This window comes from Pelobates fuscus, chromosome 1 (assembly GCF_036172605.1).
Source record: "Pelobates fuscus isolate aPelFus1 chromosome 1, aPelFus1.pri, whole genome shotgun sequence".
Classification (NCBI taxonomy): Eukaryota; Metazoa; Chordata; class Amphibia; order Anura; family Pelobatidae; genus Pelobates; species Pelobates fuscus.
Genome location: NC_086317.1, coordinates 392736119 through 392756048, shown reverse-complemented (window position 1 = coordinate 392756048; position 19930 = coordinate 392736119). Strand labels below are relative to the sequence as shown.

General features: G+C 41.3%; 1 protein-coding gene across 1 annotated transcript in view; it reads left to right on the top strand.

Annotated features, from left to right (window-relative positions):
• LOC134568546 (retinol dehydrogenase 7-like) overlaps positions 1-19708 on the top strand; it is a 43936-nt gene extending 24228 nt beyond the window's left edge. Inside the window, exons 2-5 of the mRNA XM_063427190.1 lie at positions 48-378; positions 2502-2760; positions 4316-4479; positions 18933-19708. Of these exons, the coding sequence (XP_063283260.1) occupies positions 60-378; positions 2502-2760; positions 4316-4479; positions 18933-19150 (960 nt within the window). The 5' untranslated portion in view covers positions 48-59 and the 3' untranslated portion in view covers positions 19151-19708. The remainder of the gene's footprint in view (positions 1-47; positions 379-2501; positions 2761-4315; positions 4480-18932) is intronic.
• The last annotated feature ends 222 nt before the right edge of the window (positions 19709-19930 follow it).

The following is a 19930-nucleotide window of genomic DNA, read 5'->3' as shown; positions in this document are numbered from 1 at the left end:
CATAACTCTAGCCATGATATTAAAATGCTTAAATTTTTTTTTATCAGTGAGAATTTTCCATGATGTGCCTCGCTCTGCTGGTGGTGTTGGTTGTTTTCATTCTCCTGTACAGATGGCATAGACAGAACCAGATCCTGCCAAACCTCTCAGATAAACATGTGCTGATCACTGGATGTGATTCTGGATTTGGAAACCTGCTGGCAAAGCAACTGGACCGTCGTGGAATGCTGGTATTGGCAGCTTGTCTAACGGAGAAAGGGGCTGAGAGCCTGAAGAGGGAGTCTTCAAGCAGACTGAAAACTGTAATTCTGGATGTCACTAACAGCCAAAGTGTTAGTTCTGCTGTCACGTGGGTCACTGGTATTGTTGGTAATAAAGGTCAGACATCAATGTATGCCTTGCAAACATAATTTACCTGATGAACCTTCTATATGTCCCACCACCGTGTGAAAATATAGTATAAACAATACAAAGAACTTAAAAGAAATAGAACATTCCCAATGTTACTAGAACACTATATGTAAATGTCACTTTAAAGAAACACTTATGTTTCTTTGTTTCTTTTTGAATAAACTCCACCTCCCCTTGCCAATTGTCTTAATTTCTATTGATTATCTTTTCTTCCTTGTGCTGGATCACAATACCCAGCGGCTGCAATTTTGTTCTACTCTGTCTATAATGTTTGTCATTTGTCCTTTTTGTGGGATTCGTTTGACTGGTTGATTTTGAGTAAATGAAAATGGAACCTTGCTTAAACTCCTCTCAATTCCAAAGATCACACTATGCATAGGATGAAGTAGTGCCTACTTTTTCTTATGTATATAAAAATAAACTAAGGCAGATTTAAAACTAAAAAAGAAATGGATAGTAAGTGCAACTTAACATCACATTTTTAGGTCTCCAGTCCTCCAAAAACAAAAAAAACATGCTCACCCAATTTTTAAGAAACTGATTTTTTATTTTTCCAATGTTTCACTAATATCTACAGTCCATCACAACTCACTAATTTAGTTTTCTATTTCTGCACAAACCTAGCTCAGATTACCACTACGTTTTAGCATAGATTATGTTTCAGCCTCTGCTCTCACTTTGTTGAATTACTATACAAATGAATTCTTGGCTCAATATACTTTTCTATTGCCCATGCATTATTCTTCCCTACCTTTAGTTTATAGTACAAATACATTATCCATGGTTGATTATATAACAGCTATATTTATCTGCCCACTTTTTATAAAATGTATACCATCAACTGCCTCTTTCTTTTAGAATTGGTTTTCAAACTCACCTACCACAACAAATTTGTTAAACTATTTTCCTTTTTATTTAACCTGTTAAGCCAGTGATTTCCAAACCTTTTAGATTCAAGGCACCTTTAATATTTCAATATTTATCCAAGGCGCCCCGAGTCAAAACTAATTTCTAGGTTGTATATCTGTACAGCGCTGCAGCATATACCGGCGCTATAGTGAAATGTATAGTGTTGTTGTTTGAAGGGGTGATTGTATATAGTTTTAGTGTTTTAATACATGGGTGTGTTTGAATGTAATGTTCACTTTTAAATGCGGATGTCAATTTGTGTGAAGTAATTGTGTTTGAGTGAAGGGGTGTGTTTATATATCATTTTGGAGTTTGAATCGAGGGTGTGTGTTTGTATGTTATATTTGTGTTAGCACATTAACACACAGATACATATAAATACACAGACACTGATACATGCACACAACATGGCACAGATACACACACTGACATGAAAACACACACTGTGACACATTGATGAACACCCTAACAAACAGATGCACATTCACATATGTGTGCGCACACATAGACACAGATACATACAAAAGCACACTGATATATATATATATTTCACACACAGAAACACATTGACATACACATGCACACTGGCATACCCACACATAGATGCACACTGGCATATACACATACACATATAAATGGTAATATATCGGAGCGCTAACGGAACAACTAGGGCTGAAATGAGGAACAAAAAAACCTAGTGTTCATCTAAAAAAAAATGATGATCAGTAGAGCATTATTCTTTTAAAAAAAAATGTAGAATGGTTTTAAAAAAACTTTAATTTTATAGTGTTCCCTTTTCAAACAATACAATAAAATTACAGGATTACATGTTAAAAATAGCATTGCACTGACAACACATTATCACCATTTTCTCTACCCTGGTAACATGTTGCAACTACTGGCATTTTCCCGGCATTCCCTTATTCCTTCTAAATCTTAAACTATTAACCCTTCAAAATCTCATTTACACTTTTTTTTACGGTACTAGAAGGTCACCATGATGATAAACGCATAGTAAAATGTTTTGAGCTAGATTAATATTTGATATTTCCAAGTAAAATATGAAATTAGTAGCTAACTTTGTTTTACGTATCTTTTTTCTACATAGGCCAATGTGAAGAGTACATTTAACCTCTCTCATCTATGTATGATTCTCTTGTCTTGTTGTTATTTCTTTGCAGGACTCTGGGGGCTGGTTAATAATGCCGGCATTTCCATTCCAACTGCTCCCAATGAATGGTTGACTAAGGAAGATTTTTCTAAAGTCTTGAATGTGAATTTGTTGGGGGTTGTCGATGTCACCATCCAGATGTTGCCCCTAATAAGAAAAGCCCGTGGACGTATAGTCAATGTAGCAAGTGTTGCTGGGAGACTGACTTTCTGTGGAGGAGGATACTGCATGTCTAAATATGGAGTGGAATCATTCTCTGACAGCCTACGGTATGCAGATATTGTACTAACCTCTACTGTCACATATTTAGAATAAGAGCTGTCTAATGTTATTTTACGGCTTAAAGGACACCAAGCAGTAGCCTCTCGTTCAGGTCACTTGTGATTGATCTTATCCCAACAACCCCTGATCAGCAGAAGTTTATATGCAATTCAGCTCCCTGGCAGAAGTTTAATTTACCATAAAGGATAAGTGAATCTGTTGAATAGTCAGTTTTTTTTGCCATACTGCAACAGCACTGAGTTTACCTAGAACTTTATTCACGTTTGTGCAGCCGTGGCTACGTCTCTCTTTGAGTTCCAGCAAGAGAAGGACGGGACTAGCAAAGTGTGCTCATGCATGCAGTCTGCACAATTTAGGCCTATTTGGAAACCAAAAGAGGAAATATAAATTCCTTCATTGATATCATAGGAAAATGGGATGCTCTCATGGCGACAATGATATTTGCAAATTGATGCATTTGTATGCCACTGGGTTCTTGAAAATGGGATGCCCATAGCCCATAGAGATATACAAATTTATATGGTTCAAAGTATTTTATTGACAACGTATGTGGCAGGTAATGTTGATATTTTGCTTGCCTGGCTCTGGTCTAGAACACGAGTAGGAACATTTTGGTTTTGAGAAAATTAGCATATTATATTTGGTCATTGACTTTTAAGTCAGAAATGGAAAAAAAAAAAAAAAAAGAGCTAATTACGAATAAAGTAAAAAAAAAATAGAATTTTATTTTTAAACATTTTATTGTTTTTTTTAAACAAATGAGAGAGAACACAGTGGCTGCTGTAATTTTATAACCAATCACTCAAAGGAACAATGGCAAAGTCATTAATAGTAAAACAAAAAAAACAATGACATTACGCAGACTATACCATTTTTGGTAGAGATTATCACTTCTTATTTGAAATTTTGAGTGATAATGTCAACAGAAAACAAATGGTAATAGGATAAAAAGGGTTAGTGTCACTTTCATTTGTTGTGTTCTGTATAAGCTTTTCTGGTTAAATGTTTTTTCCTAATAGTTATGTGCTGATTTTTATAAGATATTTTTATTTTTTGTGTTCTATATATATGTCTATGTAAAAACGCATTTTGTGGGCACGCAAGAGTTAGCAGCAAAAATCTTAAACCCTTTGGTTGAACTGAGGTGAATTCTATAATATAAAGAAAGAACGGACTAAAAGTCCAAAAGAGAGAATAACAATTGTAGAAGGAAGCCCTACCTTTAATAAACCTAAAGGAAGTAATAGAGGGAATAGACCAAAAGAGAAAGGTAAAGGCTAGAAAAACAGTCTAAATGTCTATATCAAGGACATATAGTAAAGGGCATATTGCTCTATTTCAGAATTCTATAATATACATGTGTATATATGTAAAAAAAAAAATAACAAATCAGTATAGAAAACAAATATGTATGTATGCAAGTTCTATGTAGTTTAACTTAATGACTCACTTTTGCAAAATAAAAATATGCAACAAAACCTTAACCCTTTCAGATTATATCACTGGAACTGTATATAATATAATAAAATTGATATTTTGCAGGCAAGACATAATTGCATTTGGTGTTAAGGTCTGTATTGTGGAACCTGGCTTCTTCCAAACACAGGTCACCGATGCAAATTTACAAAAGGAGTTCTGTCGTAAAGCATGGGCCCGACTTCCAGAGGAAGTTCGTCAAAGCTATGGGCAGCAGTACTTTGAAAAACGTGAGTTTTGTTCAGTTAATTTATTTTAATTGTCATTTATCAAAAGAGCAGTTATCTTTTCACTTGTGTTAAAAGTGGTTCTTTATTCCCTTAAAACTGTACATTCTCATGCCTTCACACCCTCACACTGTGGGTGCAAATGGAGTCAAGGATGCCATCTCTAGAACTGAACTTGATAAAAAAGAAGGGCTCAAAAGACCTCCCTCAACTCGCTCTACTACAACACAAACATGCCAGTTTCATTATTCCCTCACCTCTCTTTTCTGGTCACTGCTGTGTTCAGATAGGAAAAACTAGACATGGAAGTTCTTCATATAAATTACTTGTGTTAGTAGACTAATGGTTTGTTTCTGAATGATGCAATAGCAGTGCCAGCTTTCCCCTGTTCCTGTTCATGCTCTGGAGGTATCCTGAATCACAAATTCAGGATAAAATGAGATGACATTGATGTAGATTAATTTAGAAATAAACAAATATGTTTAAATGTCTATCTGTTCCTGTCCAAATCTGAGATGATTAAATTGCGTATACGCAGAAGTAAGCTCACACTGACACATGGAGTTCAGGTTAAAAGCACTTCAGAAAATTTAATGCAATCTGGTTGGAAAACAGTTGTGCAGATCTTTTTAAAAGCAAAATGACATCATCATTGAATATCAGATAATAACAAATAAACATCATTAATTGGATTAAACGTTATGTGACTATATCAGTGTCCACCCATCAATATTATTAATTGGATCAAAAACTAAGTGGTTAGCTTCGTGTCCACCCACCAAGAGGTGGTATTATTTTGGACACGGGTGGGGACAAGGGGGTCTTGAGCGTCATTTTACACGGTCGGTGATGTCAGATCTCGTGGTCAGGTGCAAGGTCTCTTATGAATAGAACATTTCATTACTACAGTGTTCTCATGGCCTTCAATTTATACTATGTTGCGAGTTAGGGGAAATTCAGCAGTTCCTGGGTTAGTCATATCTTTATGGAAAAATACAGTCTTTGTCTATTGTGTTAGATGTGCTGAGCAATTCTGTCATGTAATGTAGTTTTCATATGGAGAAGTCAGGTTATGAGGACAAAATGGAGGATTGAAGAAGTCAGGTTAGGAGGACAAAATGGAGGATTTGTCACAGCATCAGGTTAAAATGGAGTTAGTGCAATAATTCAATACAAGTACAATAAAGATTTTTAATAATTCTACATCAGTCCCCCCTATGAAATGTTAATATTCTAAGAGATAAACTTTATTAGTTAGTTTCAGAGGACAGGTTAGCCCAAAGGCACAAAACCCTATGAAGTAACGGTTCTTAAAGTCTTCTTAGTTCTTCAGAGGGACATCATAAATAGACGAGCTTACATTACCATATCGACCTGTGTTATCTGGAATATAGGCACAACAAGTCATGGTGACAGGTAAACGTTGTTGGTTGCAATAGATATAATAAATGCAAATCAAAATATTATTATAATTATTAGCAGTGACGATTGGGAAAATGGACTCAAACTTTCCTTTTACTGCAAAATCATCTGGTACCCCCCTTGGCACACCTATGGCATCCATATATATATATATATATGTCAAACTTTCCCTTTAGAGGGGTGCTCCTCTTTATGTTCTGAAGCATGAATGTGGTGTGTCAAGAGTACCTTGTCATGTATTATGTGTATGGACATAATAACCTTGGCTAGGGCGCATTTGCTTATGCATTGTAGTATTAAACCTGTCTCACGCTACACCAGCGTAGGTGGACTCGGATCATTTAGTCAATATTAATATCACCACAAACTCAGGATGGGCAAATAATCCTGAGGGAGCTTGGCGTTTGGATCGCTTTAGCTTCACGAGGTCTCCTTTTGGGGTCCTCGGCTTTCCATCGATGGCAAGTGGTCAGGCATTATTATGGCCATCAAACACCTACTTGTTGGTATCTTTTTTTTTCTTTAGAGTCAAAAGTGTGTCAAAATCAACAAATGTTACTTCTCATGTTGCAGAGAGAGAGAGAGTCTTGAATCTGGAACAATGAATCCACTGAGTGATCTCTGCAACTTTCACAATGCACTATTGGGTATATGGTCTTGGTTGTCACATTGATGACCGGCTAGGCTTCTGGCCATCCTGACAAAATGTCTATTATAACTAGTGCATATTTGACCCAGTAGCTCTTTGTCACCTGGATTCTTGAAAGGGATATTGAGAGTTAGCTAGGTGCTTAGGGGTATTTTAGAGATCAAAGAGTTCATGAGGGTCTTGGATAGGTATAAAGTTCCATGGGCTCACTGCCCAGTACATGTTTTTGGGTAAACAGAGCTTGAGAGTGTTGGAGTACAGCCCGTCTTCAAGGGTTGCCCCTTTCTGTTTTTCCAGCTTTGTATTTCTTCAGGGTCAGCAGCTGCTTGTCATTCTTTCAGAAGCTTGAGATCTGTAGGTAGGATCTACATGGTGAGTATAGAAGTTTCTTTAGCGGACACCCTTCTGTCCACTTCCCTTGGTGCACTTGTGGCTTGGTTGGCAGCTTTTGGGCAGCTGAGTGGTGCTTCTTATCTTCCAGATTGATCCAAAATAATGTGCTGCACCCAGGGCATATCTTGAGTCAGTGTAGATATTGGCATGTCTTCCTTCAGGCATTTTGTATGCCACTGAGAAGGCTGTCAATTCAGCGTCTTGAGCAGATGTGAATGAGGAAAGTGAAGATGCTTGACGTACCTGATCTTCTGTAGCAACAGCAAATCCAGTATGGTACCTTTCCTCTTTATCCGCAAACAGAGTGGAGTCAGGATCTGGTAAAGCTACTGCATGCTCTGTTGAAAGGTGTCTTGTTTCTTCTTTCATCTGTTCAAAGCAACCATGAGGAGCAGTAGAAGAGGTTTCCTCACCTATTTCTGTGTGAGATTGGGGGGTATTTGTCTTTCTATTCACAGTTCTCTTGCTGACCCCCCTCTGTAGAGATTTGTAAATTGAATGTTCATGTTTTGTTCTAATGAGTCAGGTTCCTTTCATGAGATTTCTGGGGACTTAGTGAAGAAAAAAAACATGAGGGACAGCCACCTCCCTTACTTCCATGGGAATCTGGGTCAGGACCGCACTATTTCCTTGAGAGTGCCCAAAACAATTCTTTCATGTCTGAATAATTTTTCGTTAGTGTGGTATTCCCCCCTGGGAAGTGGCTGAAGAGTGGCCAGATGTAATGTTGTCAGGTAGAGGCAGAGTTGTCTATGAGCGGAGGAAATTGGTAAGGAATAAGAAGGGAGGAAGCATATAAAGGATATAGATATGGTGGTGGGGAGATGGAAGAATGAGTAGTGGATAGAGTGAGAGGGAAGAAGGTGGAGTAGGAGGAGGAGAAGGAGGAATAGAGGAGAAGTAGGAGGAGAGAGGAGAAGGTGGAGTAGAAGGAGAAAGTGGAGTAGAGGGAGGGGTAGGAAGAGGAGGGAGGAGTAAGAGCAGGAAGAAGGAGTAGGAGGAGGAGAAGGTGGAGTAGAGGAAGGAGTAGGAGGAGAAAGTGGAGTAGAGGGAGGAGTAGGAGGAGAAAGTGGAGTAGAGGGAGGAGTAAGAGCAGGAAGAAGGAGTAGGAGGAGGAGAAGGTGGAGTAGAGGAAGGAGTAGGAGGAGAAAGTGGAGTAGAGGGAGGAGTAGGAAGAGGAGGGAGGAGTAAGAGCAGGAAGAAGGAGTAGGAGGAGGAGAAGGTGGAGTAGAGGGAGGGGCAGTAGGGGAAAGTGGGGGACTGTAGATGAAGGGGAAGGATCGGTGGGAGGAATAAGCGGGGGTGGGCAGGTAAGGGAGCAGACAGGTGATGTAGCAATGGAGGAGACATCAGAAATCAAGACTAGGTAGAAATGCAATGGAGGCTGCAAATAGCCCATGTACAACAACTATTAACTGGCCCTAAGCTTTCCCTAGAGAAAAATAATAAAAGGCTAACATGCTCATCTTGTCTCCACAAGCCTCGAACGTTTCACTCCCATGGGTGGCCCATGATGGCTTGCCCACCACTTCTCCACACGGGGTCTTGTGCCCGCGGAGACAGACGCTATCCCTGACTCTCCTTCTTAATTTAATAATTTATATCTAACATCTCAAAATGTAATTCCTACTTATATCACAAATATACATTATCACAATTTTATGTCTCGTAAATGGGATAAAATTTATTCTACTCTTTACTGATAATGTATTTTTAAAACATACAAAATAGACAAATAACATTGCCTTCTGGAAAATAAATGGAAAAGATAATGGAGAGTTTGTTAAGCTTATAAATGGCTATACATTAATTCACATTTCTTGTACTCCAGTTTCTGGCTGTTAATGACAATGTACAATGTAATAGAGCAGCAGGGAATGCTAGCAGAATGCTTGGTTGCATTGGGAGAGGTATTAGCAGTAGGAAGAGGGAAATGCTCATGCCATTGTACAGAACACTGGTGGGACCTCACTTGGAGTACTGGATACAATACTGGAGACCATATCTTCAGAAGGATATGGATACCTTAGAGAGAGTTCAAAGAAGGGCTATTAAACTGGTTCATGGATTGCAGGATAAAATTCACCAGGAAAGGTTAAAGGATCTTAACAGGTATAGCTAGGTGAAAGGACGAGACAGGGGAAATATGATAAAAGCATTTTAAATACATAAAGGGAAAACAACACAGTAAAAGTGGAGACTATATTTAAAAGAAGGAAAACTACCATAACAAGAGGACATAGTCTCAAAGATAGAGGGACCAAGGTTTAAAAATAATATAAGGAAGTATTACATTACTGAGAGGGTAGTGGATGCATGGAATAGCCTTCCAACTGGAGTGGTAGAGGTTAACTCCGTAGAAGTGTTTTAAGCATGCGTGGGATAGGCATAAGGCTAAGCACTTGCTGCTAGTAACAGATCTAGAATTAATATACTATAATGCCCAAAGTCTCAATTCCTGCGCATATGCAATAATAAAATATCTGGGCTTACAACAAAAATTATGTTAGTCAGTCTTTAAACTTGGCTTATTCATTTGTTCAAGAAATCTTGGTTTATTAGAACTTTCTTTTAGTAAATGTTCTTTAAGATAACCCTTCTTTCAGCATGTTATCAATCTTTGTACACAAAGCTAAAACACACTTGTTACTTATACGTGAAACGATAGACATATATATTCTATCTACATATTAACCATTACTTGTCACAGACACTTTCCTGACACAGGGAAACTAATAGCAGGATAATCCTAGTAACCGTAACCTTTTTGTTCATAACATATGGGAATTAAGGAAGACAGCATGTCTTTAAGATAGGATGAGCATGACACAATACACGGGCGGATATGACCTCACTAAGGGCAGAGTGAGGGCAGGAGGAGGCGTGGGTACTAAGGACAACCTTCTTTTGTTCTAGGGGCCATTTTCTTTTAGGGCATTTCAGCTGACAAATGAAAGCATTATACATGTAACAGCCCGTGAAGCTTTGAAATAACATGGTGCAAAAATTAAAAAATAAATAAATAAATAAATAAATAAAATAAATAAATAAACTCACGGAATGCAAACAATATACCTACAGCCATTAATCACTTTTCCTCTTCACAATCTAGCTTAACAACTTTGCATATTCCCTCTATCCACATTGCATAGTGATGCAACAAATCACACTTGCCTTTACATTTTTAACTCGTCCAAATAATTCTCTATTCCTGCATCAGATTCACTTTCCTAACCTTCGTAATAAACACTGAGCTACATCCCCCACATTGCTAAGTTCTGGATAACTCTACGGAACGCAAATCTGAATCGCACTGAGTCGCAACCACGCCCCCCCCCCCCTCCTCCTCCCTCCCCTGTCTCACAGAAGGCAAAAAGGGAGGGGGAGAAACAAGGGGGACTGCAAGCATGACATTTTAACCATGTCAGTGCTGGAAAGACAGTTACGTTACAATTATTGCAAAAGCAAAGAGACACAAAAACACAACATTTAATAATACTCTTCAGTGAAACTCAATACAAAACCCCCACCCTCTACCAGGGTAATGGCTAACACAAAATACAAAAACAATTATTATAATATACATACATTCTTAACCCTTTGTGATCTAGTTCTTCCTCAACCCTACCTTCCTGCTGAATAGCATTGCTACTCTGTACCAGTAAGCTTGCTTTCTTCTCTGTCAGTAATCTACCACATGAAGGCACAGCAATTTTACACACTTTAGCAATCTCTATCTTCAACTAGATCACACGCGCTAGCCAGCCCTTATTGGGCTTTTCTAACCCTGTTCCATTCCCCTCCTATACAGGCGTCCCAGATATAGGGGGAAAAGGTTTTAAACAGTGTCTACAATGGTGGACTGACACTCGAGAGGGGTGGGTCCCCCCCAAGTGCGTCTTCCCAAAACGTAGACTAGTCACTAATTGGAGCGAGGTGAGAAGTGTGTGACCAGTCACTTCTCTCACAATAGAAATAGGAGAGGATAGAATAATAATATAGGAAGTATAGAAAAGGGAAAAGGCAAGGAAAAATCCTTAGAGACAGACACAGGAGTTTAAATAACTCCTAATTACACAAACAAAACAACAGTACAATTGAAATACAGTGCATGCATCACAGTTCAAATGAAATCAACAGTAATTCCTTTCCTTTACTCGTGTGCTTACTCCAAAGTCACCTCCCTCAATCCCGTAGTGTCTCCACTACCTGCGGCCGCGGAAAACAACTGACACCGGTCCGAGTTCCGCCAGCCTCCCTCGACACAGCAGCCCACTAATAGTGTCTGCGCTACCCTCACCCTTGTAGTGCCCCTATAAAAACCCACTTTATAAGTCTCACTACTCCGTGGCGATGAAAACAGCAATGCCTGCCCGAATTCATCCACCACAAATAAAAAAAATTGGAATGGCTCCAGCTCAGCGCTCAAAGCTGGAGGGTACCACCACTCTGCAAGCAGAGTAACGTGCACAGAGAAGCTAGCTAGGCTATCAAAGTGACACAAGAAGGATCCCCAGGAAACTATGAGTCTACACAATCTCCACAGATCCAACACACCTCTTTTTCCCTACAGCCCCAGCCACGAGGCTCCTAAAAGAGTTAAACAGGAAAAGATGACCCCCAGGAACACATCCACAGGTCAACCCCCCTTTTTCCCTACAACCACAGCACCGTGGTTCCTAAAAGGGGTAAAACAGGCAACAGAAGACCCAGGCGAATCCCTTCAGGTCCACCCCCCTTTATCCCAAAAAGGGGTAAAATACAAACAGATAGACAGATATACTGAAGACCCAGGCAAGTCCCCTCAGGTCCACCCCCCTTTATCCCAAAAAGGGGAAAACAAGCAAGACAGAACCCCAGGCAAATCCCCTGCAGGTCCACCCCCCCTTTATCTCAAAATGGGGAAACAGGCAAACAATTCAAACACACCCAGGCAACAGATAGACTAAAATGCAGGTAAACAAGTGAGTAACGAGACACCGGGCAAGATATTACCTGTCTTTGATGTCTGTGGCGAAACCGAACTCGCCACGTGTCCTTGGAGGGGGCTGCTTGCCCGCCTCTTGCCTTTGGACTATGGACCAGACTTTATGGGAATGTGATACCCCAGATAGCCATACCATGGAGCCTATCTATATAATGAAAGACTATGGGAAAGACTTTAGCTCCATGGCAATTGTACTGTGTGAGTAGGATCTGCGCGCTATTCGGTAGTTTTGTGCGTGCAGATCCCAGCTATCTGGGGATAGGTGAAATGTCTGTGTGTTATGTGTAAATGTGACTTTATGTATTTTAAAGTGTTTTATGTTGTTTTGCAACCATGTGGTTAATGGAGTCTGCCTTTAGTCCTGGGTAATTGGATTACTTCTCCAATTAACTCCAGGGCAGAAGGGAGGAAACCAGGGTGCATTGTGGGGATGTTTTTCTGCCAGCCAGAAAGGAACAAAAGATACTTTTAGTAACTTTTTAACCCCTGGTCGGATTCATGCCATTTTTTAATATGTTGTTCCCCTGAATGGATTGATTGTGGATATGTATTTTTATGTGAATGTGATGTATGGTTTTAAAGTTATGAAAGTTGTGTAAAAGTATATGTTACACTGTATGCATAATGGGATTATGTGTCACACTAAGGGGAGGGGATGTGTGGGAGGTAACATCTATGTCATTGGTTCTTTTATGCCTCCCCCTGGGTGTGGCCTGTATGTGTGAGTTGGAAATAAAAGCCAGGCTGGATGAGCCAGTCCAGAGTTCCTGTTTTACCCTCAAAGTGATGTGTCGTCTCATTATTGGGGGGAAGGATTTATTGAGTGCTGTTCCAGTTGACTGCTAGGAGTACAAGCCTATTCGTATGGTTCCTATTCAATGGTCTACAGCATTCATATGCTTGGGAGAATTTAAAAGGTTTCTCGGATTCGGTGATTGTGGTGTCTGCCAGAGTGCTTGGAGTCCTCAGGAAGCACTAGGAGCATCCATTAACGGAGGTACTCAGTCGGGGTGCCAGGTGATCCGTTACATTGGTGGCAAGCGGTGGGATGGCGTCCTAGTGCGAGGTAAAGCAGCTCAGAGACACTGTTTGGATTTACAAATTGAGGGCAACGCTAGCACTCGTGCAGCGCCCCTGGGAGCAGACTAGTATGGAAGGTTCTGGCTCTGGAGATGATTGGCTGGCCGAGGTGAGGCAGCGAGTGGCCGAGTATGGGGATGATATACCCATGGAGACACGCCGGGTGATCTGGAACCAGGTCATGGCCGAGCGAAACACAAGGCTGGACCGAGAATTCCGGTTGGCGAAAGAGAGGAAGTATGCTCAGCAGCAGGAGCGTTACAGCAGCCGAGTAGAGGCTGCATCCGAGGAGGTTAGCCGTCTTTCCCTGAGGCGGCGGGAAGAACCCGAAGTGGGGGTCCTCATAGACTGGTCCGGTGAGGAACCACAACAGGCAGGTAGAGATGGGACCAAGGTCTCTCCACCGGGATGCTGGGCAGCCGGCCCAGATCCCCAGCAGCAGCCAGAGTTGCCAGGTGGGGAAGCAGGTGGCCCTTACTCACAAATGTTGAGAGGCCTCACGGATTGGTCCTGGGAAGACTCACAGATGGCAGGTGGAGATGGGACTGCGGTCTCTCTACCGGCCCTACAGGGATGCTGGGCAGTCGGCCCAGATCCCCAGCGGCAGTGTGCGTTACAGGGAGCTGAAGGTGCCGTTCTTGCTCCCCAGCGGCAGTCTACGGTGCAGGGAGAGGAGCCTGTTATCCCCTCTCCCCAGCGGTTGAAGGTGTGTAAGGGAGAGGAGTTTGTTATTCCCTCTCCCCAGCGGCAGCACAGCTCACCAAGGGGAGACAGTAAGCCCCTCACCAGCGCAGATGGGACCGTGGTCTCTGCGCCCTGCCTACAGGGAGTACAGAGGGTCAGCCCTGCTCCCCAGCGGCTGAAAGTGTGTAAGGGAGAGGAGTTTGTTACCCCCTCTCCCCAGCGGCAGCTTAGCACACCAAGGGGAGACAGTAAGCCCCACACCAGCGCAGATGGGACCGTGGTCTCTGCGCCCAATTTACAGGGAGCTGAAGGGGCCGTCCTCCCTCCCCAGCGGCAGTGTGATTTGTTGGGAATTGGGAGCCCAGTCTCCATTCCCCAGCGGCAGAGTATCCAGCAGGGAATGGAGAGCCCAGCCCCCTTTCCCCCTCAGCAGGACTCTGTGCTGGGAGGAGAGACAGTCGGTCTCCCTCCGCAGAGACGGGAAGTATGTATGGGAGAGGAGATTGTTACCATCTCTCCCCAGCGGCGGATCATTAATGTACAGGGAATAGAGAGCCCAGTCTCCATTCCCCAGCGGCAGAGTGTTCTAATGGGAGAGGAGCTGGTTACCACCTCTCCCCAGCGGCAGCTTAATGTACCAGGGGGAGACTGTAAGCCCCACACCTGTGCAGATGGGACAGTGGTCTCTGCACTTCCAGCACAGGGGGTAGGGACGGTCGGTCCTGCCCCCCCACGACAGGGCTGTTTAGCCAAAGGGGAGACAGTCTGTCTCCAGCAGCAGAGCTGTGTACCCAGAGGAGAGACGGTCGGTCTCCCCCTCCCACAACCAGGCTCCAATCAGGCTACTTCAGTGGTAGCGCTGGCACCAGGGCAGAGTACCGCTGGTCTCTGCCCACTCAGCAACCCACCAAGGCAGACTACCAGTCCCCCACACAGCCGTGGTGAGGCACCTGGACCTGGACAAAGTTCTCCTCTACCCAGGTGTAGTAACCAGTTATTGTGGGTGGGAGGTACTGCTGTTTGTGCTTCATGGGTGGGTTGCTGGACTAACCAGGGCACGGACCGGCAGGAGGTCAGATACCCTGTTAGTCTGGGGGGTAAAGGGGAGAAGTGTGGCGAAACCGAACTCGCCACGTGTCCTTGGAGGGGGCTGCTTGCCCGCCTCTTGCCTTTGGACTATGGACCAGACTTTATGGGAATGTGATACCCCAGATAGCCATACCATGGAGCCTATCTATATAATGAAAGACTATGGGAAAGACTTTAGCTCCATGGCAATTGTACTGTGTGAGTAGGATCTGCGCGCTATTCGGTAGTTTTGTGCGTGCAGATCCCAGCTATCTGGGGATAGGTGAAATGTCTGTGTGTTATGTGTAAATGTGACTTTATGTATTTTAAAGTGTTTTATGTTGTTTTGCAACCATGTGGTTAATGGAGTCTGCCTTTAGTCCTGGGTAATTGGATTACTTCTCCAATTAACTCCAGGGCAGAAGGGAGGAAACCAGGGTGCATTGTGGGGATGTTTTTCTGCCAGCCAGAAAGGAACAAAAGATACTTTTAGTAACTTTTTAACCCCTGGTCGGATTCATGCCATTTTTTAATATGTTGTTCCCCTGAATGGATTGATTGTGGATATGTATTTTTATGTGAATGTGATGTATGGTTTTAAAGTTATGAAAGTTGTGTAAAAGTATATGTTACACTGTATGCATAATGGGATTATGTGTCACACTAAGGGGAGGGGATGTGTGGGAGGTAACATCTATGTCATTGGTTCTTTTATGCCTCCCCCTGGGTGTGGCCTGTATGTGTGAGTTGGAAATAAAAGCCAGGCTGGATGAGCCAGTCCAGAGTTCCTGTTTTACCCTCAAAGTGATGTGTCGTCTCATTATTGGGGGGAAGGATTTATTGAGTGCTGTTCCAGTTGACTGCTAGGAGTACAAGCCTATTCGTATGGTTCCTATTCAATGGTCTACAGCATTCATATGCTTGGGAGAATTTAAAAGGTTTCTCGGATTCGGTGATTGTGGTGTCTGCCAGAGTGCTTGGAGTCCTCAGGAAGCACTAGGAGCATCCATTAACGGAGGTACTCAGTCGGGGTGCCAGGTGATCCGTTACAATGTCCTCCCGGGAAGCAGTCACAGACACGTGGGCGGGTCAATCAAAGGGGCCGGAACATACCGGTGGCTCTGCAGAAGTCTCTACCGTGTACCTGGAGGTGATCAGTCTCCTTTCCTACCCCCAGGATTCCCCCGTCCAACCTTGTCTTCCTTAGGACGGCTCACCGGCCAGAGGTCATAGCCCGATGCCCCACGCTAGGCGCCAAATTGATGTAGATTAATTTAGAAATAAACAAATATGTTTAAATGTCTATCTGTTCCTGTCCAAATCTGAGATGATTAAATTGCGTATACGCAGAAGTAAGCTCACACTGACACATGGAGTTCAGGTTAAAAGCACTTCAGAAAATTTAATGCAATCTGGTTGGAAAACAGTTGTGCAGATCTTTTTAAAAGCAAAATGACATCATCATTGAATATCAGATAATAACAAATAAACATCATTAATTGGATTAAACGTTATGTGACTATATCAGTGTCCACCCATCAATATTATTAATTGGATCAAAAACTAAGTGGTTAGCTTCGTGTCCACCCACCAAGAGGTGGTATTATTTTGGACACGGGTGGGGACAAGGGGGTCTTGAGCGTCATTTTACACGGTCAGTGATGTCAGATCTCGTGGTCAGGTGCAAGGTCTCTTATGAATAGAACATTTCATTACTACAGTGTTCTCATGGCCTTCAATTTATACTATGTTGCGAGTTAGGGGAAATTCAGCAGTTCCTGGGTTAGTCATATCTTTATGGAAAAATACAGTCTTTGTCTATTGTGTTAGATGTGCTGAGCAATTCTGTCATGTAATGTAGTTTTCATATGGAGAAGTCAGGTTATGAGGACAAAATGGAGGATTGAAGAAGTCAGGTTAGGAGGACAAAATGGAGGATTTGTCACAGCATCAGGTTAAAATGGAGTTAGTGCAATAATTCAATACAAGTACAATAAAGATTTTTAATAATTCTACATCAACATCACATATTCCTGGATTGTTGCTTATGTACTGTTGTAGTATGAATGAGGGTGCTGTATATGCATATGTATGGGTGGATGATTGTCTATTCGCGTGTGTGTGAGAGTGCGCAGATAATTGGATGTGGTTTTTTTTTTAGAATAATTTATATGGTATGATTGTGAGTTTAGTTAATTAGGTGTGAGGGAGAGAGTTGAATAAGATATGTGTGAGAGTATGACTAATTGTATCAATTAGGGCATTTTAGGGGCAAGTTAGAGATTACTCAACTATTGGGTAAACCATTTCATATTTGTCTACTACTGGCGGTGCTTGGGTTCCCAGCATAGGATTTGGGACGAGTTCCTAGACTTGCTTATATGATCCTTCCTGCTGCACATAAATGTTTATTAAGCCACTGGATCAGTACCTCCTCTCCCCTATTGTCACTGCTTTACACAAAAAAAAGTTCCTACTTATTTAAAATTGATTAGACTAAAACTTCTCTAAATAAAAGCACTTTGACAAAAAAGTTTTATCATACCTGGACACTGTACATTGACTCTTTAGAAAGAGCAACCCATTCCAAAATTAAAGCTACTTTAGAATTCACAGTTTGGTACCTTGCTAGAGTGATAGTGGGCAAACCCACCATAATATAACAAATGAATCATCTTAGTGTGGGACCATCTTAAAACAACCCACAGGTTCTACTTTAACTTTGATGGGATGAAGTTGAATATTACATCTGCCTTACCTTTCACGCAAGCTGTTTGAGTGCTGTGGCAGCATCTGAAACCTGACTGGAAAGGATCAAAGATGTTCAAGCTTGATAGATGGGCCTCCAGTTGAGTTGCCACTACTTTTTCAATTATTTCCCCTAGAAATGGAAGGTTGGATACTGGTCTGTAATTAGCCATGCAGGTTTCTTTAGGAGTGGTTTTACTATAGCTTATTTTATTAAAGGATCTGGGAAGTCTCCAGTTTTTAGTAAATACTGCACTATTTTTGTGAGGGCTGGGGCGAGTGTTTCAATGCATGCAGATATAAGCTGAGTTGGAGCAGGGTCTAAGTCACATGTAGTAGGGTGTAACTTTTGCATTTGTAAAAGTGTACCATAAACTGGGGCAATACTGCATTCCATTGTAGAGGTTCTGGTGTGTAACTGTTTGGCCTGCTCTGATAGAGGCTCAGATTGAGGAAATCTTGTCTCTGAAGAAGATCGCAAATGTTTCACACTTATCCTGAGAAAAGTTGGTTGGGATATGCATGCATGCTGGTTTGCAGAGCCTTTCTACTGTGCGAAACAGTTGCCTGGGTCTATTGTGGGAAAGTGCAAATTTGCATAATAAAAATGAAGATTTTTTTCTGAGTTATATTGAATTGATATTCGTTTAGATGTTTGGTAAGAGCAGCTTTATCCTCTGGATCATGTGTCCTGCGCCACGTTCTTTCGAGTTTACGGCCTGTATCTCTTTCTTGTAGTAAGATGGTCCAGTGGAAGTATATTTCAGTTGTGTATCCCAGTTTTTTAATGCCATTTGCTCAATTTTGGTAAATCCAGTTGTGTGATATGTGGAGTTGATATTGGTCCTTGAAATATTTGTGATGAATTATGAGTGTAAGGGGGTTAAAATTAAGATAATTCCTGGAGAGGTCAGGTGCCTGAGAAAAGTGTGGCAGCCAGCATGGGCGCCTGAAGAAGATATTATAGGTTCCTTTATTGCTCAGTATGTTTAATCTGGAATGTATCTCCTGCTCTGTTAATAGCCTTCGAGACCATGCAATAGCCTCTTGTGTGTGTGATTAAAGTTTAATTTACAGAGCAGGATATCAAAATTTCTAAAGCAAGAAAACATCTGATTCAAAATTGACCATTCTGTAAATCACAGCCAGGGGAGGTGAGGCTAGGGTTTTAAAAACATAAATGAAAGTGATTTAACTTCTAAATGGCAGATAATTGAGCAGTGAACGTGCAGGGGCATAATCTATAAGCAAAAACTGCTTTATTAAGCTATAGTTGTTTTGAATTTTATAGTATCCCTTTAAGTCAAAGCGGAGTATTGAAGAATCACCTCCAGATCTAATTGGGAGGTGAAAATGCTCTATTGAAACCTTAATTTGTATGTTTGTTTCATTTTATCATTATAAATAATTATGTTTTTTACCTAGATTGCGAAACTATTGAATCCACTCTGTCAAAGTCCAACTCGAAGCTGTCCCTGGTCACAGACTGCATGGAGCATGCACTGACAGCAGTGTACCCTTGGACTCGTTACTCTGCAGGCTTAGATGCAAAGATCCTGTACTTACCAATTTCTTACTTCCCTACTGTGATAGCAGACTTTTTAATTGGCCTTTACAAGCCTAAACCAGCACATAGTGCTTAGCAGGCAGCACACCTGCTATTCCCATACAAAAAAATAAATAAACAGGAAATCCTATATTTACTTTTGTGTACAAAGTCGACCACAATTGCACAATTTTAAGTTTCACAATTAAAATTAGTGGTGTGTCTCAGAATTCTCATATTCTCTATTTTTGTTGCACTTATAAATCAATCAGCATAACCATTTTCTGTCAATTTCTGTCAATCACTTAAAACGCATTAAGGAGAATCGATAGAGATTTGCATTTTATACAATTAATATTGTTTATATAACTTTTTCTTAATCCCTGGATCAGGACCTAAAATAGGTTCCTTGTCTTGTTTCAGCAGTTCCTCAATGCATGGTAAAGGGACATATAAATATAAACTTCAGAGGTAAATGCACAAAATAAATTGCTGAAGTGGTTTCGTTTTTTTACTCTTGCGATCAGGAAATGCAGAGGAGAATGTAATGAAGCGTTTTTCAGAATCTATTTTGTTTTACATTGTATTACTGTTAAAGAATGGGTAGCTGTGTTAATTTTAAAACTAAAGAATGGTTTCCTAAGGAAATGACAAATGTGTAATCTGGGTTCCTTTCAAGAGTTTTAGGGGGCCTTCTGGGCTGGAATTGACGCATTCCTATTTTCTTTTTAAATTCTTTATTTTTCAGTTCTTAGAGTTACAAACAAGCCTGTGGTGCCACAACAGCAGTTATCAGCTAATGAAAAAAATACAAAGTAAACAATATCATGGCATTTGATAACAGCACAATTTTTGGTTAAAGAGACATGCTAAACAT